We start from the raw sequence: 27,417 nt of genomic DNA on the forward strand, positions 1-27,417 counted from the left end.
ATCATCTACCAGAGTAGCTTAAGGTAACTGAGCATTTGATTTTTCAACTCTCCCCATGCCTACTACCACTTGAAGTAAAGTAATAGAACTACCAAGGCAGGATGTCAATTGTGAATTAAATGCTGTTTTTCACAAACTTCATATCCATTTAAAGGATGGGAAAACCTCCTAAATCATGTTCAGGTTTATGTTTGGAAGATGATTTGAATGTATTTAGATAAGTAATGTCAGCCTCAGACCACTTCAAATCAGACTTTTTCTATGCCATATTTAGATTGGTTTGGAGTAATTTACATTGTATGGGATTCCAGATATTTTGCCTGTCTACAGATGAAGGATTGTACTGTAGTTCTGGATTTTAAAATGGGCTATTTCAGTGATAGGATAATACATGCCATCATAATAGTGTATAATATGTAGTAGCCGAAACCCGTTGAAATTTTCTGGAGGTCACTATTGACTGTCCTCTTCTCTAGTCCAAACCTCAGCTCTTCCATCCTTCTCAGCCTAAACCTAGCATTTCTCTCCCATCTCCTCATCCTGTCCTCAGCACTCTCTTATATCCCTCTTCAGCCCGACTCCAGCATTCCCTTACCTCTCTTCAGCACACTCTGAGGACCCTCTGCAGGCAAAGAACAACAGTCCCTTCTCCCACAGATACCTCACCTTGGTGTCAATGACATCCCAACCCCCAGCCCAACTGCCTTTTTATACCCCAACCCAGCTAATTCTCAACCCCTCTCTGCAGCCCAAACAGTGGACACTTTTTTCCCCGAATTTTCGTGAAAATCGTTTTTTGGGTTAGTGCACGCTAAGCTGAAAAAATGATTTTTTACTAAAAAAAAAATGCCGATCCACAGGAAAACAAGATTGTCCCGCAGCCACATGAACCCAAAAGCGCAAATGATCGGGCACCCAATGCACATCAGCTAGCACAATACAGCGGTCCCTGTAGTAGTGTGCATCCAGGCACTGCCTCATGGGCCTGTGGGAAGTTTTGCAGACTCACATATATTGGGACAGTGGTGCTCTCTGAAGCCAAATCCCCAGTAGGCCTCTTTAGTAGTTACAAGTTACTAGTAGGCAGTGACATTAAATCCATGATGTCAGGGAAAGCTAGACATGGTGGAGTGATTGGGACTGGCAGAGGAGGCATTGGCAGAGGAGGCACTTCAAAAGGCAGTGCCAGTCCCCCATTAAAGTTAAAAAGGGACCTGTTCCAACTAAAATCTCTGGAGGGGCAGGCAGTTCCATCTGGAAAAAACTGAAATTTAAAGATGATGCATTGCCACCAGCTGTTTCTGACCCTGTAGTTTTGGAGGTGAGGGAAGGGGAGGCTGAGTCATTCAAGACAAAAGGGCGAGACCCAACAGCTGCAGTGCGACAGCAGACTCGACTTAGCATTGAAAATATAGAGCAGGCACTGTTTGCTTCTGATTCCGATGAAGAATCATCTTGTGTGGGATTCTCATCATCAGAAATGGAAGAAGTAATAGCTGAAGAAGGTTTAGGAGGATTGGTTAGTTCTGTCTTAGCCTCTACTTCAGTGCTGCAGTAGAGAGATGATACTGATGATGATGAGGAGGAAGAGCAGTCAGCGAGGGCACAGAGTGTGACTGATGCCCCTGGCATTGCTTCTCAGGGTGCACCCACTACTTCAGCTCCAGTGCCAGCATCCACCCCGAAGGCTATAGAGAAGGTATCACGAAAGAAATCTGCAATCTGGAGCCACTTTAAAGTGACAGAGGACCCAAGTTTTGCTCAGTGTAATTACTGTGCCAGGGCTATTATCAGAGGCAAGCAAATGGGACATCTAACTAATTTTGGCATGATGCATCATATACAGAAGCAACACCCAACAGTACTGCCATCTGATGATGGTGGCAGTACCAGTCAGGGGACCCCTTTTTCCAGTCAGCGTAAAGTGGTTGAAAAGGAGCAGAGTCACCCCATGCCCTCAGCCCCTTCTAGCAGTCAGGTGGCAGGCCAGCAGCACTTGCCATATGGCAGAAGAGACAATCCACCATAGAGGAAATGGGGTGGTGTTCAGTAACACTATCCTGGGGAAGGATGCAGGCAGCCTCAAAAGTTGTAACCAGGAGCATTGGGGAAATGATTGCCCTTGATGACCAGCCCTTGCAGATACTGGAGAATGTGGGTTTCAAGCATTTGCTGAAGGTCTTAGTTCCAAATTACAAAGTCCCCTCCAGAACCACATTGAGCAGAAAGGTCATCCCCAGCCTGTAAAACGAGTGTCGCAGTCGCATGCAAGTGCTGCTAGCTAAGGAACAGGAGAGTGTGCATTTCACCTGCGATATCTGGACCACCATGCATGCTGAACACTTTTACCTCTCCCTGACAGCACACTGGTGGTACCTGGCTGAGGCAGGGGCAGGCAGCAGCTCTATTAGTGAACAAGTATCAGGGTGGAGGTGGGCTTTACCTCACACCCACCTGACGGACGAGGCTCATACCTCAGCCAATATTCTAGCATGCATCAGACAGATGCTGGCGGGCTGGCAGCTACACCAGCGAGACAGGAATCTTCAGGCAGGGTTGTTTGTCACAGACAATGGTGCAAACATGGTAAAGGCAATATCCAACGGGCACTTTCAGAACATCCGATGTTTTGCACACATTCTATTCCTGGTAGTAAAGTCAGCTCTGGGGTTGGAATCCAATGACCAAGAGAATGAATACCTGCATAGGTTAATACACAAGTGCAGGAACATAGCAGCGCACTTATACAGAAGTGTGAAGGCGGGGCAGGTTCTCCGACAAAAGCAGACTGATTTGGCAATGCCTCACAAGCGTCTCATTCAAGACATTGCCACCCATTGTAATTGCACCTATATGATGCTGCAGAAGATAGTGGAGCAGCAGACACCCCTTCATGAACTTTCTATGGCAATATACATAGGTGTGCTGAGTCCCCTAGGGCATCATGATTGGTTAGTTATGACTCAGCTGGTAAAAATCCTTCAAGGATATCATGGAGGAGCTGAGTTCCAGAAGTGCTACCTTGGCTGACATCATCCCTATAGTTAATTTTCTGTAGGAAAATTTGGAGGGCTCTAAACAATAAGAGGGAATGACAGCAGAGGTGCTGCATTGTCTGGACTTTTTGCAGAAGCAGGTGCAAGAGAGATTAAGGCCTTTAACAGAAGATCACACATACATGCTTGCCACAGTCTGTGATCCCCATGTGAAAAGGAAACTCACCCTACAGTACGATTGTCTCCTATTGGTGAAGGACCTGCTGTTAGTAAAAGTCCATGAAGAGGAGCGCCATAGGCAGAGACAGATTAGGTATGAAACAGAGGAGGAAACAGTGGGCACTTCAGAGATTTGTGCTAGCCCAAGCAGGAGCAGCACTCTGTCAGTGAGAGCTAGTACTTCCTCCTAGGGGTGTGCATTTGTTTGCAACATATTGGCAATCCGCAACATATATGTCATATTCGTTGTATTCGTGGGGGTCACGAAACATATGGCGAACCCCCACGAATACAACGTATCACTAACGAATAAACCCCCACCCTCCTGACCCCCCCCAAGACTTGCCAAAAGTCCCTGGTGGTCCAGCGGTGGTCCTGGAGTGATCTCCTGCACTCAGGCCGTTGGCTGCCGGTATTCAAAATGGTGCCGATAGCCCCTGTGACATAGTAAGGGCAAAAGTTATCAGCACCATTTTGAATACCGGCAGCCGAAGGCCCGATTGCAGGAGATCGCTCCAGGACTGCCGCTGAACCACCAGGGACTTTTGGCAAGTCTTGGAGAGGTTAGGAGTCCCCCCATCAAAGACTTGCCAAAAGTCCCTGGTGGTCCAGTGGCAGTCCTGGAGCGATCTCCTTCACTCGGGCCGTCGGCTGCCAGTATTCAAAATGGCGCTAATAGCCTTTGCTCTTACTGTGTCACAAGGGCCGACCAATGGCACCGATAGCCCCTGTGGCATATTGGGCACACAAGTCCACTGTCCGGCCACACCTAGCCAAAGTGGCTCAGCAATATCTGTCATGTCCATGAACCAGTGTGCCCAGTGAACGTATATTTTCAATGACAGGGGATATCAAGAGCCCTCACCGCTCAAGGTTGGCACAAGAGTTGATGGAAATGCTAGTGTTTTTGAAAATAAACATACCTTTGCTTGGGTTTCCAAATTTTCCCTGTGAATGGCAAGATGAATAGAAGCAATTGAAAGCCTTGCAGCAAGCTCCAACTGCCTCCTATGCTCCAGATTAGAGATGTGAATTGGAACCGGAATCGGTTCAGTTCCGGTTCCGATTCAAATCATGCAATTTTTTTCGTCCGGCCCGATTGCGGTTTTGTTTATCGGCTGTGCCTGATCCGATAAACAAAAAACCCACCTGACCCTTTAAAACCGCTCCCTTAGCCTCCACTACCCTCCCGACCCCCCCAAAAATGTTTTAAAATTACCTGGTGGTCCAGCGGGGGTCCCGGGAGCATTCTCTCGTGCTCAGGCTGTCAGCCGATAAACAAAAACCCCACCCTGACCCTTTAAAACTGCTCTCTTAGCCTCCACCACCCTCCCGACCCCCCCCCCCCCCCAAATGTTTTAAAATTACCTAGTGGTCCAGTGGGCCCCGGGAGCGATCTCCCGCTCTCGGGCCGTCGGCTGCCACTAATAAAAATGGCGCCAATGGCCCTTTGCCCTTACCATGTTACAGGGTAACCGTGCCATTGGCCGGCCCTTGTCACATGGTAGGAGCACTGGACGGCTGGCGCCATCTTTAAAAAAACAGCATCCTAATTAGAATGTTTTTACAGAGTATATCACTGCATTTATCATCATTTTGCAAATTCTAATTGAAAGTAGGTGAAACTATTCTACATTAAGGTAGGGCGAAAGCAAACTGCAGTTGTAAATCAGTCATTTCAGACTTTTAAATATAGTACACAGTTTATTCCTCTAGTACTCTGTTTGCCATATCAGCATAATGGACAATGGTGTATCAAAGCATTCAAAATATACAAAGCTGCAGTGATAAGCCAATTTATAAGGGGAAATTAATTACTGGAAGTTTTGCCTTTGCATTACAATATGACAATGTGTGTCCCAATATGTTTATAGAGAACTTTCCTATAGATTGCGAAATAATGTGGATTATAATGGGTTCCATAGTAAATCATAAAAATTTCATTTAGATTACTCTGAGTTAATATGAAACAATTGCCCAGCTATTAACCATGTTCTAGTTTCCTTCACAATAAGAGTTAGCATGGCATGGAAAATTTTATTGACCATGTAGGCCCGCAAAGAGTGCAAAGTATTGAGTGTCTAGACTCTGATTTAATCACCATTTAGAAAAAATGGAAAAGTCCAGTAAATGACTCAAAGAATAATTTAAAAAAAAATTAGAAAATCTTTTTCATGAGAAATAAAATAGAAGACTACAAAGGATAGAATCATAGGGGTAGATTTTAAAACCTGGGCGAGCATGTCATTGTGGGCATGCTACCTGGCGCGCACACATGGACACGCGATTTTATAATATGCGTGCATAGGCGCGCGCATGTTATAAAATCAGGGGTTGGCGCGTGCAAGGGGGTGCACAATTGTGCAACTTGCCCACGCCGAGCTGCGTTGCCTCCAGATTTATGCGCGTAACCTTTTGAAAATCTGCCCCTTAATGTTCAAATTTGTCAAAGATTAGGATAGAAATGAAACATGGCAGGCTTTTAAAACCTAAAAAAAAATAAAATTCAGAAATAAAACAATCATTGCATTTTAAGGCTTAGATTTTCTGTGTTGAGAGCAAGCCATCCGAGAGTTGCTACTGTAGATGCAATTAACACCTGCAATAAGGTTAGCAGTTTCATTTAGGGGGACAATTTTCAAACTGTCCACACTGGGTCAAAATACGTGGGTACGTTTTACCCTTCCCCCGATTCTTTGCACCAATTATGAAAGAAAAAGGATGTGTGCTCTTTCACTTGGAAATTTTCCGTGGGTATAAAGTACCCATTGACATTTCTACCTCCCATCTATGTGGGTACTTTTCCTTGGGAAATAGTGTGCACAGAGTTGAAAGCTCAATCTATGCCTGTTGGTTTCTTTAAGGAGCTAAACACACCCCTTGGAATGCCTCTTCCAAATGCAGCTAAAGGTCTGCGTGTTGCGGTACACTGCCTGTACTTTTCACCCCATTGAGGGTGGGAAATTCTCACAGTCCATTTATGTGCATAAATTACTATTTACCCATGTAAATTACTTTTCATATTGTCCTCTTAGTGGTGTATGTACTAATCAGTATTAAACTGACAGGGAATTTGTGCTTCTTGCCAGTTTTAATGCTGGCATTGCACTGGATTTTAATGCCCTGTGTAATAAACGGATATGCATAACACTGACAGCATTATCATAGCCACATTAAAGACAGTGCAGTCATGGTAATGCAGATCACGTTCTTCATATCAGGTTTCCCTGTGATAACTGGCCTAAAGAGTAAGGGCTGCTTAGTGCAGGGAAACCTCCCCTCACCCCCACCCCTTCATGGCAACTCCAATCACAGCCATCCTGAGGTTCCGGGTTCCAAGGTCTCTGGAGTGACCCAGGCTGAGAGGAAGAAGGTAAACTTCCTTACCTTCCACCTGTTCAGCATTCAGGGACGATCTGGTGGCACACACGCAACTGAAGGTTCACCTCAATCTTAAGTGGTGTCAGATCGTTGCTTGATGCCGAACAGGAAGGAAATAGAAGAGCTACCTCCTACCCCTTAGTCTGGGTCATGCCAGATGCCTCAGATTCTGCCGTATCAGGTCTGGGGTCTTGGGTGTGGGGCTCCTGGGTTTGATTTCCCAGGTCCCAAGCCTCTTGGACCAGGATCTCAGGTCTGGGATCCCAGGATCCTGGGTCCTTGGGGGGGCGGGGGGGGGGGGCATTGCCAGGGGAGGGGTGATGCTCATGATCAACAGAGGCTGTGGTTGAAGGCAGTGATGTTTGTGATCAGTGGTCACCAGGAGGTGGAGAGGGTATCCTGGTATGCTATACTTACTGGGCAAACTATACAGGCAATATTTCCCTACTCAAATTTGCTCTCTGACAAAGATAATAATAAAAAAAACTTGGTTGGAAGGTTAAAATTGTTGGTTTCCTGAAAAACATTCAAATGTATTGCTAAAGTGCCATCAAGGCCATACATTACCATATAAATTAGGGTTCTCGACATCAAGACGCTGCTTTTGAGCCTGTAGAAAGACCCGGATGTTGATTCCTTTTGCCTTGGAAGGATAACTAATGAATCGAGATGGAATTTTGGTACAGAGATCAGGTTCTTCTTTACCAAATCCAAGGTCCAGGAGAAGGTCGACTGGATCAGTTTCCATAAGTTTCAGCAATTCAATGGTGCTGAGTGAAAAGGAGTGAAACATTAGTCATTCATACCTAGGGGTTCAGTTAAATTGTTACATCTGGTGCCACATAGCCAAATAGGGAAATATTCTCATGATTCTGGAAATCAAAATATTAATTTCACAAAAAAGGATAGGAAACTAATTTTATAAGTTAATAACAATTAAGAACATAAGAATTACCATGCCTAGTCAGGCCAAAGCACCATTGAAACCAGCAACCTGTCTCAGACAGTGGCCAATCCTTAAAAGTAGATCCAATTTCTTGCAGCGTACTCCCTATGACAAGTGGTGGGTCTCCCTGACTCACCTGATTAATAACTACGAATGGATTTTTATTCCAGGAAATTGACCAACCCCTTTTGAAACCCAGCTATGCTAGTTGCCTTCACCACATCCTCCAGCAACAATTTCTACAGCTTGATTTTTCATTGAGCGAAAAAATACTTTCTCCAATTTGTTTTAAATCTGCTACCTGTTAGCTTAAAAGAGTGACAGTGTTATGTGTAGATCAGAACAGGTAAATAGGGAATGGCTATTTGCCTGATCCATTCTACTCATGATTTTGTAGACCTCAATCATATTTCCCCTCAGTCATCTCTTCTCCAAGCTGAAGATGCATAAGATACATTTGCATATACTGAGTCTCCATGATATGCAAATGTATCTCTTGCATATTCATTGTGGATATCCTGAAAACCCAACTGGCTGTGGGGTCCTCAGGACAGGTTTGGGCAGCACTGCCCTAATCTTTCTTCCTGAGGGCGTTGTTCTAAGCCAGTAACCACTTCTAACTTAGGGGCGGATTTTCAGAGCCCTGCTCGCGCGCAGAGCCCCGGGACTCGCGTAAGTCCTGGGGTTCTCCGAGGGGGGCGTGTCGGGGGCGGGCCCGGTCGTCGCGGCGTTTCGGGGGCGTGTCGGCAGCATTTTGGGGGTGGGTACGGGGGCGTGGCTACGGCCCGGGGCGGTCCGGGGGCGTGGCCGCGCCCTCCGTACCCGCCCCCAGGTCGCAGCCCGGCGCGCAGGAGGCCCGCTGGCGCGAGGGGATTTACGCCTCCCTCTGGGAGGCGTAAATCCCCCGACAAAGGTAAGGGGGGGATTTAGACAGGGCCGGGCGGGTGGGTTAGGTAGGGGAAGGGAGGGGAAGGTGAGGGGAGGGCAAAGGAAAGTTCCCTCCGAGGCCTGCTCCGATTTCGGAGCGGCCATTGGAGGGAACGGGGGTAGGCTGCGCGGCTCGGCGCACGCCGGCTATACAAAATCCATAGCCGCTGCGCGCGCCGATCCAGGTTTTAGCAGATACGCTCGGCTCCGCGCGTATCTACTAAAATCCAGCGTACTTTTGTTTGCGCCTGGAGCGCAAACAAAAGTAGGCTATTCGCGCGCCTTTTAAAATCCGCCCCTTAGAGTATATTATTGAACTATGTTACCGTATAAAACTGCCACCCTATAGATAATTTAGAAACCAGACATATTTTGTGCCTAACTGTAAACCGTTGTGATGGTGCATTACTAAACGACGGTATAGAAAAGCTATAAATAAATAAATAAATAACCATTTTTTTGTTGCCCTTCTCTAAACCTCTTCTAATTTCACGATATCCTTTCTGAGACTGGGTGACTAGAATTACACACAGTACTCAAGATGCAGCCTCACCATTGATCTATACAGAGGCATTATGATGTTCTCTGTTTTATTCTCCATTCCTTTCCAAAAAAGTCAGCATTTTCTTTGCTTTTTGTGGCCACCACTGCATACTGAGCTGAGGATTTCAACGTATTGTCCACAAAGATTCCTGGATCCATTTTTAGGGTGGTTACTCCTAATGTGGAAACCATCATGGTATATCTAAAATTAGTGTTATTTTTTCCTATGTGCATAACTTTGTACTTGTCTGTATTAAATTTCATCTGCCATTTTGATGTCCAGTTTTCCAATCTCACAAAGTCCAATTCCTGACAATCTGTTTGTATTTTAACTTCCTTGAATATTTTTGTGTCATTTGCAAATTTGATCACTTCACACATGCTCTCCCCCCCCCCCCCCCCTTCTAGATCATTAATGAATAAGTTGAACACAGCAAGCTCTACATTCCTGGACTTTTTGGGCACAAAAATGTTTTACTCCAATTTGAGCTTAGATAAAACTCTGTTTAGATCACAGTTTCTTCATAACCACCAAAACAAAAGCCACATAATTTATGATCAGTAAAAATGTGAATATTAAAGGGTAGATTTTTAAAAAATACATGCGTGCCTCCATGTAAGCGTGCTACCCGACGAGTGTACATGGAAGCGCAATTTTATAAACATGCATGCGCCGGTGCACAAATTATAAAATCGGCGGGCTGCGTGCAGATGCGCGCTGGATTTTGTAATTTGCGTGAGCGGACTGGGAGGGAACTTCCCTATCCCCTACCCTAGCCTCGCTTCCCCTTCCCCTCTCCTCCCCACCCCCTAAACCTAATCTGCCTTACCTTTTTTTGTTATTAAGTTGCTGCTCCTCTGGAGCACAAGCAACTTACGCGTGCCGGCCAACTGCCAGTGCATGCTCCCCCGGCATTGCGGCAAATGCCCATTGTACCGGCACCTCCAGCCTCGACCCTCCCGGTCCCACCAGACCACTCAGCTATGCCCCCAGACAGCCCACTTTTCAGGCCCCGGGACTTAATCACGTACTGGGGTTTATTCCATGTGCGTAAACTCCAGGATTTACACACGCCGGGGTTTAACTCACTGAAAATGTTGCACTGTATTCCTAAATGATAAAGGAACTATACTGTCTGCATTTAAAGTCTAAGAGGTCATTTTTCAAAGGGTTTGGGTACATAACTTTGAGAATTTGGTGCCTAAGTTTGTCCTTTTGAACATTGCCTAGGGTGGAGTTCCTAAATTTATTCAGCTACAAACAGGGCGGCATGTGGTGTGGGGACAGAAGGAGGAGAGCGGTGTTGCCTCTGGCAGCATCCTTTTCCTGCTCTGCCACACAGGACACAACTCAGAATTTCACCCGTACATCATTATGGTGTCCAACCTGGTTCAAAACCTGAGTCCAATACTCAGAAGTACTGCAGCTCTCCTTGTACGTACTACTGCTTGGAGATCAGCATCTGTGTGGTGGGGAGAAGGAGTGTGAGAAAGTTTAGCAGGGATTAGAACCCACTCTAATATTTTTCCCCTGTGGTCATCTTGTGATTTCGAGGTAGGCTTTTTGCCTTATCATGCACCTCTCAAGTTTTAAGGACATCCTCTTTTTTGGGATGGGTTTCAGTGGTATAAATAGCTTCTGAGCATGTACAGCAGTCAGAGGGAATGTGAGACTGCAGAGAGAAGTGGGTTAGGAGATACTGGAAAGGGTTGGTGGCAGAGAGAAAGGAGATCATTCCTGGATGTCACAGTTTGCAGGGTTTTGAGGAGGAGAATGGATTAGATCCATAACACCTAGTCAAGTGAAGAGGTTTTTAGGGACTAAGAGTTTTTGAGAAGATTAAAAGTGCTTTTTCGGGGCTCTGTTATAGCACCTTGCACTTCCACCTGAAAAGGGGGTTACAGAAACCCATGTCTAGCTGGCCCAGCTAACTGCTTCTCCCAAAACCTGCCCCTGGTCTCTTGCATTTCTGCAGGGCCTGAACAATTCTGTAGCAAGGCACAAATGTAATGCTTTATGCCATAGCCATAGAATTGCAGGAGACCAAAAGCCCTGAATATAATCTAAGATTTTCTATTTTTAAGCTAACAAGGTCAAAAAAACCCACGTAGGAGGAATAAGTCAGAAGGCTAAATCCTCTAATGAAGTCAATACTTTGGCGGTTGGATTCTTTAGAGAGGGTGATTTTCAGGATTGTGAATGCCTTCTTACACTCTTCTATCAGATTCACCTGGTTGGGAGCACATTCATTATTGGCCTGCACAGTTTCAGTACACAAAAAGTCCTTTTTCATATTACTTCCATCTTCACAGGTATTCTATGAGCAACCAAGACTATCCTGAATGGAAAAAACATCTGAAAAACACTATGGCTTTTGGTGCAGTGCCACTGCCTATACCATTTTGGTTGCCAATACCTTTCTCTGAACTGCCTTGAGCCTCTCTGTAACCTTTTTGAGATACATTCTCCAGAACTGAAAACAGTTTTCCAGGTAAGGCTCACCAAATACCTAATGGCAGACAAGAAATATGTGAATTTATCCTAGATCTTCATGTCCATGGTGATAAACCTTTGGAGCACCTCTTTTAAGGTCTGGGTAAAATACTCTAGCAGGTATCCATCCGGGGAGGTCTGGATAGACTGAATTCCATGTAATTAGCATACTGAAACATAGAAAATGATGGTAGACTAGAACTATTTGGTTTATCTTGTCTCCCTACCATGCTGTCACGGGTCTTATTTGGTCTGTGGTTTCCTCCTTCTATCCACCATTAAGGTACCGTTGAATGAAACCAGCACTTAAGTATTTTCACGCACAAGCGATCTCCGGGATCCCCTATGGCTTAACTTTACTTCTGCCATGGATGGCGTGTAAGTCATGAAGCAATAAAACTAGGCTAGTCAGCAGGGTTTTAAGGGCTGGGGCTAACTAACAGGGTAAAAGGGAGGCTATTTAACTGGGAGGCGGGATTAGAAAGTCTTATCCTTTACCTGGGCAATATGGGAACTAATTGAGGAAACTGGTAATTGTGTCGGCCTGCGTATCTACTAAAATTCCCTCACTTATACAGCACAGGTTGCATTTGCATATACATGCACGTATCTATATAAAATTGTGCTCACATGTATATGCATCAAGCCTATTTTATACCATGTGCAAATATATGCGTGTATGTTATAAAATGGCCTTATCCACTGGCGTGAGCCGGCACAAGTACATACATGTGTGCAGGTCCGGCGGAAGCACTAGGCGAGCTAGGCCTGGGCCTTGGATGTCGACCATTAGGGGGCACAAGCCATGTGGGGCCGCTGCTGCTCACGGCCCAAAAAACCAAGAGAAAGGAGTCGGGGCCGTGACTGGGGGGCGGTGGGGAGGTGTCGACACTAACAGGGAGGGGTGCGTGACTGGGGGTGGGGGGGGGGTGTTGGTGTGACCAGGGGGCATGGCCGGAGGGGGGGGGGGTGATCACCACAAGGCAGAGGGTGCCTAGGGCACCTAATCCCCTTGCACTGGCCCTGCATGTGCACCCATGCAGCTGTTGAAAAGTTACCATCTTTGTATCTATCCGATGCATGCTTGAATTCTGCTACTGTTTTGTCTCCTATATCCTTCACTGGAAATCTGTTCCACATGTCTATCACACCCTCAGTAAAAAAGTATTTTCTCACATTCTTCATGAGCTTCTCTCATGTCAGCTTCATGTAATGGATCCTTGTCTTTGAACTTTTCAATAAGTTTTCAGATTTGCTGCTTACATCACTGGTCCCACTATTGCTTCGCCACTCTGCATTATCCAGTCTCTGCCTACAGCTTCAAGAAACTCTCATGCATGTTTACTTCATCTTTGCCTGTTACCTGGATCATGGGCAGCACTGTTGTCATGAAGCAGTACTTCCTATGCACTGATAGGCATTGTAAAAAACTCAAGAGGGTGTTAAATCCTACTCCTTACACTTTCTTCAGACAACTCAGTGCCTCCCATTCAACAAACATCCATAGACTAGTGGCGGCATCCTAGACCTTGATATCTTGCCTACCTCCTAGCTCCAAACACTACCTAGCTATTATGTGTTCAGAGATAGCATTACTGAAGATTTTGTGTCTCTGGGAAGTTATCAATGGCCATGCTTCTTCTTATAGGACATGGGTGTCCCATCACTAGGAGCACTCACCATCACCTCCACCTCTCCCATAATGCAATGCCCACTAGCTGCTTATATGATCATCCACATCATACCCTGGAGCATATGAGATGAGGGATTGACAAACACCTTTTGCTCTCCTAATAGAATAGAAAACACATCAGAGGAGGAGGAGAAGGAAGAGGAAGAGGAACAAGCCAGTGAGCCCCAGACCCCTCCAGCTGCAGCAGCAGGAGCTGTGCCACCTGCTGGGGACCAGCAGCCAACACCAGTAGCACTACAGCAACTCCCTCCTCCCCATCAGAGGACCCATGCCTATTGGCCCACAAATTCCTCTCCCTTCTCCTGTAGGGCTTCCTTTGCATTCTGCCATGAGACCTCAGGATGCTGATCCTGAGGCTGCCTTGCTATTGCTGAACAAGGGAAATCATGAGCCAACAACATCCTTGAACAGAATCAGCATAGAAGCACTTAACTGCAGAGGCTATCTCAGTGGCTGGAGAACCCCTTCCAGACCAGAGAGGCAGGATATCTGGCAGTTGTTGGCCTGGTTGTGCGGTGTTAAAGGAGTTGAGAGGGGGTCAGAGCTGACCTAAAAAAACTGGTTGAGGTGGTGGAGTGACCAGCCCAGGCTCAAAAGGCTTACACAGCTATTCTTGAGCTGATGGCCATGAGGCCATCACTACCACCACCAGCCTCCTAAGCCTTTCAGGACCTTACATATCAAGGTTCCTAGGCCCTTTATTTATATAAATAGTTTAGTCGCCAGTTTTCTCCACCCCCTTTTCCATTTTTATTTGTAAATAGTTTGAAAAGTTTTAAACAATTTAAAATTTTTATAAAAGTTATTTACTATTATAATTTTGGTTTGTGTCTCTTATTTGATGCATGCTTTGGTGAATTTCCACCCACAGTTAATCCCCTTTAAAAAAACATATAGCAATTACTATCTCACCCAATCATTGCCATGCATGTAGCTTGCCATGCAGGTGTGTCCAGTAATCTTTATCTTCCTCTCATCTACCTTTAAAGCTGCTTATGTATAACTTCTGTTATTATGATATATACTTAGCTCACCTGAATAACATTCTTGTAATGGGCACAAAACTTAGACAGTATAATCATAATTTACCTCTTAGTTCATGGCTTCCCAAACTGTGGGAGGAGAGAACTGGAAGGCTCATCTACATACTTCTCTTAGCAGCCCCGGCAGATCACTGCAGAGGACACTGTGTGCCATCCAGGTTTCAGCTTCCATAGCCCCAGCTTCCACAGGCCGTACACTCTTCCAACAGGAGAGAACTGGAAGGCTCATCTGCATATTTCTCCTAGAAACCCTGGCAGAGAACTGTTACGTCAGCTGGCCGCATAGTCTGTGGATGGCCATCATTACCCGGTGTTGCGACGCCGCAGCGGGAGCAGGTCTGGGCTCCCTGGCGGCAGTGGGGAGACGCCACCGGTCCTGACTCCTGCTGTTGCAGCCTTGCATGCCGCTGCTGCTCCCCACAGCACAGCCTGTAGACTACAGCTTCCTTTGCAGCAGAGATGCTGCTGCCATCCGCTCCTAGCATCCTAGCATCCTGGCCTCTAGGCGCGTGCACCTTCTTTGGTTATTTAAAGGGCCTGCGGCAGGGAAGGGCTGCCGACCCTTTCTGATGATTTCAGCAACTTGCTCCTATATAAGGCAATATCTGGCAGTCAGAGCTTGCCTCAGCAACAGCTCCTGCTCTGCCTAGAGTGTGAGTTGCTTCGTGTTCCTGCTCCAGTTCCAGATCCTGCTCCAGTTCCAGTACCTGTTCCAGCTCCAGTACCTGTTCCAGTTCCCACTCCTGTTCCTGTTTCAACTCCTCATCCCTCGGTTTACTCTTCTGGTTCCTGACTCGGTACGTCCTTGGATTCTGCTTAGTCTGCCGCCTGTCCTGACCACCTACCTGCTCTTTGTCTCTCCATGCCAACCACCTCCCCCGACCTCTGGTATATCTGACTTCGCTTCTGCCTTCTGTCTTCATGGGATTGTCTTCGACTGGAGACCCGTACCTAAGTCCTGCTGGCCCTAGCACCCAAGAGCTCAACCTGCGGGGAATGTGGGCAGGTATAGGTGAAGTTCCAGTTGGGTCTCCACTTCACCCTCATCTGCCTCCTGATGACAAGGACCTACAGGGCTCCCTCCTATAGGTAGCTTCAACTTTGTCTCAGATCAGGGGTCCACCTCTATAACAAGAACTCCAGAGACACCATGAGCTATCCAGGATTCAGCTCCTACATCCCCAGCTTCCACATGCTCTGCACTCTTCCAGCAAGAGAGGACCTGATCATCACTCCTTACTATAAATTTATAACAACAAGTTTGATACACTAACAGGGATTTATTTCAAAACAAGTCAATAAGCTGTATAACCAGGTATTTGTAAGTAGATTAAATGTAGTGTTATGAGGGTTATTGATAAACAAATATAAAATAAACCAATAGACAAGATATTTTAGATTTAGTATTAACATCCCTACTCCCATAGAAATTTTAAATTGCTAACAACTCAACAAAATGAAGATGCAGACGGTGGTCCAGAAGTGGTGGTGGTGGTGGTAATGGGGGGGGGGGGGGGGGGGGGGGTAATCCAGTCTTTTGCAGTAAGTGCCACATGCATGATTATCTATCAGTTGGTGAGAGGCTATATATGTGCACTCAGTGCAAAGAGCTCCTAGCCCTCATAGAAAGAGAGGAAGACCTGGAAGAGCTAAGGGAGATGGAGATGTATATAGAGAAGACCTTCAGGAATATAGCAGAGCAGTCTAACCTCCACTCAGGCAGCCATTGTGCTCCCTTGGAGAAGAAAATTCACCTGGAAAGAGAACATCACCATGGTATGCCAGAAAGCAATCTTATAGCTAGAGTTACCCTCAAGGTGATGTAGTATCCTTTTGCACTGAAGATATGTTTCCAACGGTACGTGCCCAAGAGGAAAAGATTAGGATTGTCATTATAGTTGATAATTCAATCATTAGCAATGTAGATAGCTTGGTGGCTGCTAGACATGAGGATCATTTGGTAATTTACTTGCCTGGTGCAAAAGTGGCAGATCTCATGCATCACATATATAGGATTTTAGAAATGCTGGGAAGGAGCCAGCTGTTTTGGTACATATGGGCACAAATGGCATAGGAAGTTGAGGAGGAAAATTCTGGAAGCCAAATTTAGGATTTTAGGTAGAAAGTTGAAATCCAGAACCTCCAGAATAGCATTCTAAGTAATGCTCCCTGTTACACGCGCAGAGACAGGCAGAGTTCCAGAATCTCAATGCATGGATGATACAATGGTGCAGGGAAGAGGGCTTTAGGTTTGCTGGGAACTAAGCATCAATTTGGAGAAGGAGGCACCATTTTCAAAAGGATGAGCTCTATCTTAACCAGGGAGAAATGATTCTGCTGGCACTAACCTTTAAAAAGAAGATAGAGCAGCTTTTAAAATAGATGATGGGGGGAGGCAGACAGCTGCTCAGAAGCACATGGTTTGGAATGATGTAACTTTGGAGGATACTAACAGAACAAGGAAGTTAGGGCTTCCCAATAAAGAGAATGTAAAAAAATGCAAAAGTGGCACAGGTGCTGTTAAATAATGAGCAGACAGAATTAAAAGATTCCAAATTACCCACTCAACTGACAAGCAGGTTGTTAATTCAAAGAGAAAACATACTTTAAAATGTCTGAATACAAATGCTAGATGGGAGACTTAGAGTATAAAGCAATAAATGAAGAAGTAGATATAATTGGCATCTTAGAGACCTGATGGGAGGAGGATAACCAGTAGGATACCGTGATACCAGTGGGCAAATTATATTGCAATAGATCAAATTGGTGAAGGGGTGGCACTATATAGAAAAGAGGGCATTGAGTCAAACAGGATACAAGTTCAGGAATGAAAATCCACAGTAGAATCCTTATGGATAGAAATTCCATGTGATAAGGGGGATGAAATAGCATTGAGAGTGTTTTAATGTTTGCCTGGCCAGAATGAACAAAACATACGGTGAAATGCTAACAGAAATTAGGCAAGCCAACAAATTAGCAGCACAGTGATAATAGGTGTCTTCAATTACCCCAGTATTAACAGAGGGGCCGATGCAATACAGTACACTCAGCCGAGCACACTGTTTAACCCGCAGTTGGACATGAGTTGAATAGGCACTAATCAATCCCCTTATGTAATAAGGGGATTGATTAGTGCCTCTACAATGCACGTCCGATGTGGAGTGAGTCTAATTGCGCTAATCATATGCAAATGCACTTGAGTGAGGCTATTAGCATTCACTCCAGATGCAAAAAAGAAAATGTGCATCTAGGATGCACATTTAGCGCTCAGCAATTAACGCTTGCCTGGAACAGGCGTTAATTGCTGAGCACTCCTTAAACCAATACAGAAAAGCAGAAAAAACCGCTTGTCTGTACTGCCTCCTACTTAATATCGTTGCGATATTAAGTAGGAGGAAAAACAAAATTAAATAAAGTTGAAAAATAGTTAAAAAAAACAAAACATTGGCAGTCGGGTGCTGGACACAGATGCTCAACTGACAAGTTTCCTGACCCCCCTGGCTGTGCGGCGTCTAGGAAAACCGACACCAATAAACTCAGCATCAGTTTTCCTAACCGGCAGACCGCCAACGCTGATCGGGTTCTTGTTAGCAAGGAGGTGCTAGGGGCATGTAAGCAACCCTAGCACCTCCTTACTGATGTGTCCCCCTAATTTAAATATTGCATGGTGCCCTCAAGGGGGGGCCTGGGGGCACATTAAGAAAGCGGGCGCTGATTGTTCAATGCTCTCTCTCTGCGTATATTTATTGCATCGGCCCCTGAGTGAATGATCTCGGTCTTAGACGGATTCCATTTTAGATGATTGTGGGAAAGCCAAGAGTTAATAGTGGATAGATAAAGTGATACCATAGATAAAGTAGCAGACCAAGATGTTTTATAGGGAACTAGAAACTGTATATCATCTGCATAGATTTTGAAAAAGGTGTGAGTACAAATCATGATGTATGTAGGAGGGCCTATACATTTGAGACATATCTTTCAAGTTTTCTTTTGAAGATTATTTGAGCCTGTGAATAACATTTTTTAAGATATGTCAATTGAATCTCATGTTTCTTAAAGAATGTTGTTGTTTTTAAACTTTATCTTATTGAATTTCATATTTACAAAGCACCATGGCTTTGCATAGAAATATAATGAGAGGAACAATAACAAATTTCTAAAGAAGTAAATATAAAAAGAAAAAACAAAAAATTAGTTCACAATATATGAAATGAGGAACAGCTATAATGTTATGGTCGCCGGCCATGGTGGTCCGCGGTCGGGACCGACTGTCACGGCCGCCAGTCATGGCAGACCGCGACCGGGGCAAAAGCCTACCCATGAGGTCAGGCAGTCTTCCAGGCTCCGGCAGGCGCGGGCGGTCCTCTCCCATGCTTCCCTCACGGTCGTTGCCACTGACGGCATCCAGCCGCATGGCTCCTCTCCTGCAGGGTTGACTCTGCCCCCCTCTGGGGCTGACTAAGGTTGTGCGCGCAGATGCAGGCTAAATTTAAAGGAACCAAGACAGGAAGTTGTTGTGGTTCCTCCCTTGGACTCCTTCCTGTTATTTTGGTATTTAAGGCAAGGTCTGCTCCTCAGACCTTGCCTTGGTATTGAGGCTTCCTGTTGGTTTAATCCTGAGCTTCCTGGTTCCTCCGAACACGCCTGTTCCTGTTGATTGTTTCGTTCCTGCTCTTCTCCTTCCTATGATTGATTCTTGTGGGATTGACTCTGGACCGGATCTTGGACTACCGGATCTGCTTTCGACCATTCTTCAGTTGCCACTACTGGATGGAGGCACCAGCAGTCTGGAGACCACGACCTGCAGGAGGCACCTGCATCCAGACCAATTCTCCGTCTTCGGTGACTCTCCTAAGTCCAAGCAGTCCTGTTCCCTGCAGGCTCCTCCTGGGGGGACCAAGGACTTCCAGTGGCGAAGCAGCTCTTCAACCTCTACAGTAACAGGCCTCACCTTACGACGAGAGGGGTCTGTGAGGGTTCTCTCTCACTGTAGTAACTCTTACCCCTCCACAGACTAGGGGTCCACTTCCAGATTCATAACATATAACATGATCATAATCCCTGCAAATTCACAAAGCCTTCTGATTAACCCTTATTAAGGAATTGGTGAGGAAGATATCAATTTCTTAAAATCAATAAAAGCTCTTAACTGCTCCAGGGGAAAAGAAAACATGACAATCTAAGTTGTATTTAATTATATACTCACTGGGATGTCTTAAAACAAAAGAAACCCCTAAAGGACGGGCTTCTCATCTAAAAATCTCTCCTGGATTACTCTGGCCAAATCAGGGTAAATTCTGACAAGTGGACCCGAAAAACATTTATTCATTTTCTGGAAATAAGACTTCATAACAAAACTCAAGTCTTGCTCTGCAATGAAAGAACGCAATAATATGGTACATTCAGACCTCAGGAGTGGAGCTTTCTAGAAAAGTAGTTAAATTTGATATAGCAATAGAATTATGAGAACCCTGAACCTGTTGAGCTCCTAATGGGGAAAATGTTGCAAGAAAGAAAACTTTGTTGAATGGGGAGTCACATCCTCTGACTTATGAAGAGCTTTCATTACATTTTTTTCAAGCCTGACACAAGGAAAATTCAATAAATCACAGATTAAGTTGTCTCATTCAATTTTTCAAATAGTCAATTCTTCTAGAAAGAGTTCCATTCTTGTATCATAGTAGCATTGAGAACCTGAAGATTTTTAACATCTTTAACCAATGTTTGTAGCTTAATGTCATGTTCTCTCAGAAGTCCATGTGCTCCAAAGCTAATGGTTCAAACGTCTCCGACAAAGCTTGAATCCTAGTTGAACAGTCAGAGATAGATTTCCCATACTTAGTCATCAAGTCCCAGAGGGCATATTGTGTTACCACCGCTGACTTTACAAGTCAGCGGTGGTAACACTAGATGCTGACTTTACAAGTAAAAAGGAGACTTATCAGGGGGTCCAGGCAATGACAGCTGTAAAAGTATATCCCAGATTAAACTGCTTGAGCTGAATAAGTAGTACCATCATTCAAAGAAACACTGGACTGCTGCTGAGTCAAATCCTCATTCCAGGGCTCCAAAACCATCAGCTATGCTGAAACTTGGTTAGATGCCAACATTTCCGCAGCTTCCTCCCTCACAGCAGCTCTGATGAGGTTATATCCCAGTGCCATGCTGAGCTCACAGGTTGAACCGCATCTCTCACCAGGCAGTGGATGGAGTTCAACTCAGTGATGTCTCCTCCACTAGCAATTCCAGTGCTTCTTCACTGGAAATTGCTGTGGGACTATCCAAATATCCCCATGGCAGAGATCCAGGAAATGAAAGATGTTATTATTAACTGCTGGCCAGAAAGATGTAGAGTCTTGGGGGGGAAGACCCGATCCTTCCCCTTCCATTTAGACAGCATAGAAACCATGATAAGCAACAAAACCAAGGAAAAAGTAAGCCAGCAGTTGCACTGCTACTCACTCATGCTTCTATCTTGACTCCAAAGAATGTTTTTTTAATATGCCTGCTATTTAAACTTCTTTTGATACGTATTAGTTCATGCACAGTTTAAGCACTCTGAAGAACACTGATACATTGATTTAAGTATTAAGACACACTTTTTTTTTGTATGTGATAGTAAAACAATGCCCATCATCTCTTAAAATTCTGTTAAGAACTTGAAATGTTGACCTATATCTGAACATACTTTTTCACTTTTTTTGGAATCTGGACTAAGGACAATTTCTTTTGTTTGAAGAAAGCTGTCTTCACACAGTTTTCAGACATTTTCTTATGGACTCGTGTGTATTTGCATGTACTAATGCAATACTGTTTGTTGACCTACTACATTCCTATGCAAATGCACACTAACTTATCCTTAGTTTTACTGCTTTATCTGCTTTCTATTCACCATGCTGTACCTATATTATGCCCCCTTTTCACAGTCTGCAACTTCAGATCTCACCATAGCTTCTGCCCTCCATTTGCTAATTTCTTTCTGGCTTCACTCCAATTTATTTATACTGCTCATGTTGTATGCACCAGTTCATCCAGTTCACCTAGTTACTACTTTTATCTATACTTTTCCTATATGTCAAAGCCTGACATTTGCCTTTCAGTGGCTGGCAGCTGCTGGCTCCTTATTTGTTGATTTAGTTGTCATTTTGCTTCTGCACTACTGCCACTATCTCAGATACAAGATCTGATGGAGTGCTAATAGCAGAAGCTGCATCTACTGGTGGGTGTGCAGGAACTCATGAGTATTGCTTTGCTGCGGAAAATGTGTGTTCAAATCACACAAAAGAAACAGAGTGTTAAACTTATTCTATTTATTTATAAAGTGTGTTGAGGAAAATAGAGGGTTACATTTATTGTATATGTGTTAAAAGGTTGAAATAGAGTGAGAGCTATTTCCTGGAGAAGTAACCAGCAATGTTTTACTTTCCCACTCACCCTCTCCTACTAACCTCTCCTACTAACCTCAGTCACAATGTTTCATATAATGCCTGTCACCCAAATTAGATGGATTAGAGGGAAAGATTTCACAATAAGAATCAATTATGGATTTACATCAACACGATAACCGGGGCATTAAATACATTAATTTTCAGTGGAGATTGTTAGGGGATTTTAGACTTTTTAGGAACATCAGCTAGCAGGACTAAAGAAGGGGTTTAATTAGGATAAATCATTTGAGATTGGTTGGAGAGAATGCTACTTTGTACTTGGAATGGAAAAGTAATTCATGTATTTAGATTTATGATGGTCACATTTTTGGACCATCTGCAAACTGTAAAAAAAAGAATAACTTTATTTGAGGGTGAGCTTTATTGGTACTACCTTATATTTTGAAGTAATTATTTGTTGTTGATCTGGGCTATTTTGTTCTTTAAGCAACAAGATTCTACAAAGCATGCCACACTTAATGGTCCTCCTCATAAATATATGTAATGTCTATTTCCCCTTTTATTTCTGCTTATGTATGCTGTTACTGTTCCCTACTCTGAATGTAAGGAGGGCCGGTAATAAATGTCTTTAAATAAATAAATAAATATATCATAATATGGAAGGATAAATTAACCACTCCATATGCTATTCCTACAACTGGGCAAGCATACAGATCAAAGAGTGTGAGTGAGGAGAGAGATGAGTTGATTTTACTTGCAGGGCAGCTGAGGAAAATTAGGGACTTTGGTAGGTCTTTCTTATTATTTCAACAGGCACTAAGCTCCTAACAGCAGAAGGATGGCCAGAAAGCAATGTGCCACCAAACTTATCACCAGTGTTATTACTTGTGTCTCTGTCCAGTTAGGTATCTTGATCCAGAGTAAAGGACTGATTCAATGCAAAAGATACTTGTAGGTCAATTTCCTCAGAAAACAAGTGGCAGTTCAGTGAGAGGAGAGGCTGGGAAGAATCTGAAGCAATGAGGACTACATTAAATGAAGCATCAAAAATATAAAATTTCAGAAGAATGGAAGATGAAAATAGTCCACAAGATGAAACATGGACACAGATTACCTCAGCCATCAGACTCTACAACCTGACACCACTTTCCCTTCAAAAAAAAAAAAAAAGCCCTGTATGTAGCTGTAGAAGTAGAAGAAGAACCTGCTGTGGCACCTGGCTGCGGCAGCTTGCGGCCAGGCCCCCCTACCTCGTCCGTCCGCCTGGCGCGGCAACCCTCCCTCCGCGGGAGGCTGAATGCACATGGCCGCGTGCCCCGGGTAGCATTCTCCCAAGTAGCATCGGGGCCTCCCCTGACGCATGCGTGTGGGAGGCCCCACCTCTTAAAGGGGCCATGGCAGGAGAATCAGCCCAACCCCAGAAGATGATGCCTGTAGGAGGGGTATTTAAACCCCACAGCTGCTACCTACTTTGCCTTTGCAACAGGTCTTCTCTGTTGCTGCTTGGCTGTCCTTCGTGCCTTGCCTCCAAGTTCCTGCCTTGCCTCATCTCCAAGTTCCTGCCCTGATCCAGTGCTCCTCGGGGGCACTCCCGCGTTCATAGGCTATCTGCTCCTCGGAGGGCTATTCCGCCTGATCTCTTGGAACCATTCTGCGTGAGTGCTTCTCTTCTCCAGCTCCACCTCCCAGAGACGAGTTCCATCGGGGGCAATCCCTCAGTAGTCATCACCGCTCACTCCGGCTCAAGGGTCCACAATCGTAACAGTTTGCAAAGGCCATGGACCTGGTGGACTTGTCTGGCCTCCAGGCTATTCCGGGCCTTGCTCAATGACTACAGCAGCAGCAGCAGCAGCAATGCCTTGAGGTCTTGTCCACCACAGTAGAGTGCTTGGCGACTCGCCTGGAGTCCGCTTCTGGGGCCAGGGCTCCCGCCTCTCCCCCAGCGGTTCCAGTAGCTTTGACTTCTGTAACCCATATGCCTGCCCCACCTCAGATTGCCGGAGAATCCAAGCAGTGCCGAGGATTCCTGAATCATTGCTTCATAAGGTTCTCCCTGCAGGAACAGCCGTTTCTGATGGACCGAGTTAAGACTTCTTTCATCCTCTCCTTGCTGGATGTAAAGTCCTAGCCTGGGCATGTCCGCTTTGTGAGCACGGAGACTCCACTTTGGGAGACCTGCCTCGCTTTGTCTGGACATTCCGCCAAGTGTTTGATGAGCTGGTCGCCAGTCTACTGCCACCTCTGATTGCTCAACCTCCGCCAAGGTTCACGCACGCTGGCCAACTTCGCAGTAGAATTCCACACTTTCGCATACGAACTGGGATGGTGTGAGGACAGCCTACGTGATATCTTACTTGAAGGGTTGTCCTCCTGCATTAAAGATGAGTTAGCCACTCGGGAGCTTCCAGATTATCTCGAGGTGCTTATTGAATTGGCAGGTCGGATCGATCGGCAATTACAGCGGCTCACTAAGGAATTAAAGCCACACCGGTGCACGGTTCCCCTGGCTCCTTCCTTCTCCTGCCCAGTAGTTACCCCAACAGCTTCTTAGGCTTTGCTGGAATGCAGGGAGGAGCCTATGCAGCTAGGCCGGAGTCACCTGACAGCTGAGGAGAAACAGTGCCGAAGGAGACTTGGATTGTGTCTCTACTGCAGTAACAAGGGACATCTGTTAGCTCAATGTCCTAAACATCTGGGAAACTCTCGGGCCTAGGTGTCACATGGGGTTGACCCTAGGCTGCATCAATCCCGCTCCTCCATGTACGGTTCCGGTTATGTTGCAATTTTCCAGAGGATCCTTTACAACGCTAGCCCTGGTCGACTGGTTCCAGCAGGAACTTCATCCTAACCGAGCTAGTTCACCAACTACAGCTACCCATGATGTCTCATACACCACTGTTATTGATCTCGTCCAACCAAGGAGACCCTCTCCTGGGAAGGGTTACTCTTTGCACTGCTCCCGTGACACTTCAAACTGGGGTTCTCCATAAGGAAGAGGTTTCCTTCTTTATCCTTGAGAAATCTATTCATCCTGTGGTCCTAGGGCTTCCTTTGTTACAGAAGCATCCACCCATCATTGATTGGAAGACCCTACAGATCATGGCTTGGAGTTCTGACTGTTTTCCACCTGCCTTCAACAAAGACCTCAACCACAGTTGGTGCTTGCTAGCACTACCCTTCAGTTACCTCCTCAGTACAGCAATTATGTCGACGTGTTTTCCAAGGAGGAGGCGGAGACCCATCAGGAGCATCGGTCCTTTGACTGCCCCATTGACCTGCTACCCGGAACAGTTCCACCCCATGGACGGGTGTATCTGCTTTCCCTACCCGAGACTCAGGCAATGTCTAAGTACATAAAGGAAAACCTTGATAGGGGATTTATTCGCCCATCTTCCTCTCCAGCTGGTGCAGGCTTCTTCTTTGTAGCCAAGAAGGACGGTTCTCTAAGACCCTGTATAGACTATAGGGGGCTCAACGCGATCACTCAAAGGGATCGTTATCCAATTACGTTGATTCCAGAACTATTGGACTGTCTCCATGAAGCCAAGGTGTTCTCTAAATTGGACCTTCGTGAGGGCCTACAATCTGGTTCGAATAAAACCCAGGGATGAGTGGAAAACTACGTTTAATACTTGTGACGGCCATTATGAATACCACATAATGCCATTTGGACTATGCAATGCACCCGTGGTGTTCCAAAATATAATGAATGAGATCTTCCGGGACATGCTTCATAATGCGGTAATTGTCTACCTTGACAACATCCTAATTAATTCCAAGGACCTGAATACGCATCGCTCAGACATTCGTTGGATTTTTTGGGCTTCATCGTGTCCACCACTGGCTTCTGAATGGACCCAGCATCTGGGAGTGGCCACGGCCTGTGGGTCTTCATTCACTCCAATGCTTCCTTAGCTTCGCCAATTCCTACAGGAATTTTATTCCTTACTACTCTCACATCGTAGCACCCTTGACAGCATTACCCAAGAAAGGGGCAGATACTAAGCATTGGCCTGCTGAGGCACTCCATGCCTTTGAAGAATTAAAAAGAGCATTTCTGCAGGAACCTTGTCTTCACCATCCAGATCCAACTCGCCCGTTCATCGTTGAAGTGGATGCCTCTGACTTCGCAGAAGGGGTAGTACTCAGCCAACACTCTCCCCAAGGGACTCTTCGACCCTGCTCTTTCTTCTCCCGCAAATTTTCCTCTGCAGAAAGGAATTATGGAATTGGAGACAAAGAACTACTGGCTATCAAAATAGCCTTTGAAGAGTGGCGACAATGGCTTGAGGGGATGCAGCACCCTGTTACAGTTTACACTGATCACAAAAACCTTGAATTCCTCAATAAGACTCAACGTCTGAACCCACGCCAGGCCCGCTGGTCGCTTTTCTTCAGCCGGGTTGATTTCACTCTACACTATCGTCCTGCGTCTAAGAACACACAAGGAGATGCCCTTTCCAGACTATATGAGGCTGACAATGCACCGTATTTACCTCATTACATCTTGGACCCTGCCAAGGTTCTCTTAGCGGCTACCAACACTGTAACTCAAGGAAAGACAGTGGTCTCCCTTTGCCAACGACCAAGGGTATTAGCTTGGGCACATGACGCCCTTACCACCGGGTACCCGGGCAGAGCCTGAACCTTGGCATTATCCTGGTATTATTGGTGGCCTCAGGTGACTCAGGACGTGAAATCCTATGTTGATTCCTGCCCGACTTGTGCACAGCAGAAGCCATTGCCTGGTCAGCCCTGTGGACTTCCACAGCCTCTCCCTGCTCCTCAAGAGCCTTGGACACATATCTCCACCAATTTCGTGGTCGACTTACCTACCTCAGCTGGTAATCATGTGATCTGGGTCATGATTGACAGGTTCTCTAAAATGGCACATTTTATTCCTCTACCTAAACTACCCTCGGCTCCTGAATTAGCACAACTGTTTACGCTGCACATATTTCGTCTGCATGGCCTTCCCCGGCACACTGCATCTGATCGTGGTCCTAAATTTATGGCCAAGTACTAGCATGCCTTATGCTTGGATTTCACTACGGCCTTTCACCCACAAGGGAATGGACAAGCTGATCGGCTTAATCAAGAATTGAAGACCTTTCTCTGATCCTTCGTGGGAAGCTGCCAAGATGATTGGTCTTCCCTGTTACCTTGGGCGGAGTTTTCACACAACTCACACATCCATTCTGCTACCGGATCGTCACCATTCCTCGTGGTCTATGGGAGGCATCCTAGGCCTCCACTACCACTGCCACTGTCAGTACCTTCTCCTGCAGCACAACTCACTGCTGACCAGATGCATGACCTATAGGAGACCACCAATGCCAACTTGAAAAAGGCCACTGACTCTGCCAAACGCACTTCTAACAAGCATCTCTGTCTGGCTCCCATCTTTAACTCGGGGGACCGGGTCTGGCTCAGCACCTATCACATCCGCCTTCGGGTCCCATCCATTAGGGGTGTGCATTCGGATTGACCGCATTAGTAAAACGCAACTCATATTTTTTTTTTACTTAAAAAATTGATTCGACATAAACGATCGGATTTCCCACATATCGAACATAGATATGTTCGATATGTGGGAAATCGCGATTGTTGAGCCAAAATAAAAATATAAACCCCCTCACCCTCCTTAATCCCCCCCCCCCGACTTACCACAACTCCCTGGTGATGGAGCGAGGAGTGAGGACGCCATTTCTGCAATCCTTGGCGAGAAGCATGTGACTTCGGCGGCACGTCGAGTGACGCCGGCGTCACGTGATTCCCGGCTCGTTC

At 45.6% G+C, this 27,417-nt stretch overlaps 1 protein-coding gene across 2 annotated transcripts in view; it reads right to left on the reverse strand.

Moving 5' to 3' along the window:
- Positions 1-7,360, reverse strand: part of ITPRID1 (ITPR interacting domain containing 1) — a 156,621-nt gene extending 149,261 nt beyond the window's left edge. For both annotated transcript variants that reach the window (XM_029589806.1, XM_029589805.1), the window contains exon 1: positions 7,164-7,360. In XM_029589806.1, coding sequence (XP_029445666.1) covers positions 7,164-7,344 — 181 coding nt within the window. In that variant the 5' untranslated portion in view covers positions 7,345-7,360. The remainder of the gene's footprint in view (positions 1-7,163) is intronic.
- Positions 7,361-27,417: the final 20,057 nt, after the last annotated feature.

The sequence above is a fragment of the Rhinatrema bivittatum genome, chromosome 2, assembly GCF_901001135.1.
Source record: "Rhinatrema bivittatum chromosome 2, aRhiBiv1.1, whole genome shotgun sequence".
Taxonomy (NCBI): domain Eukaryota; kingdom Metazoa; phylum Chordata; class Amphibia; order Gymnophiona; family Rhinatrematidae; genus Rhinatrema; species Rhinatrema bivittatum.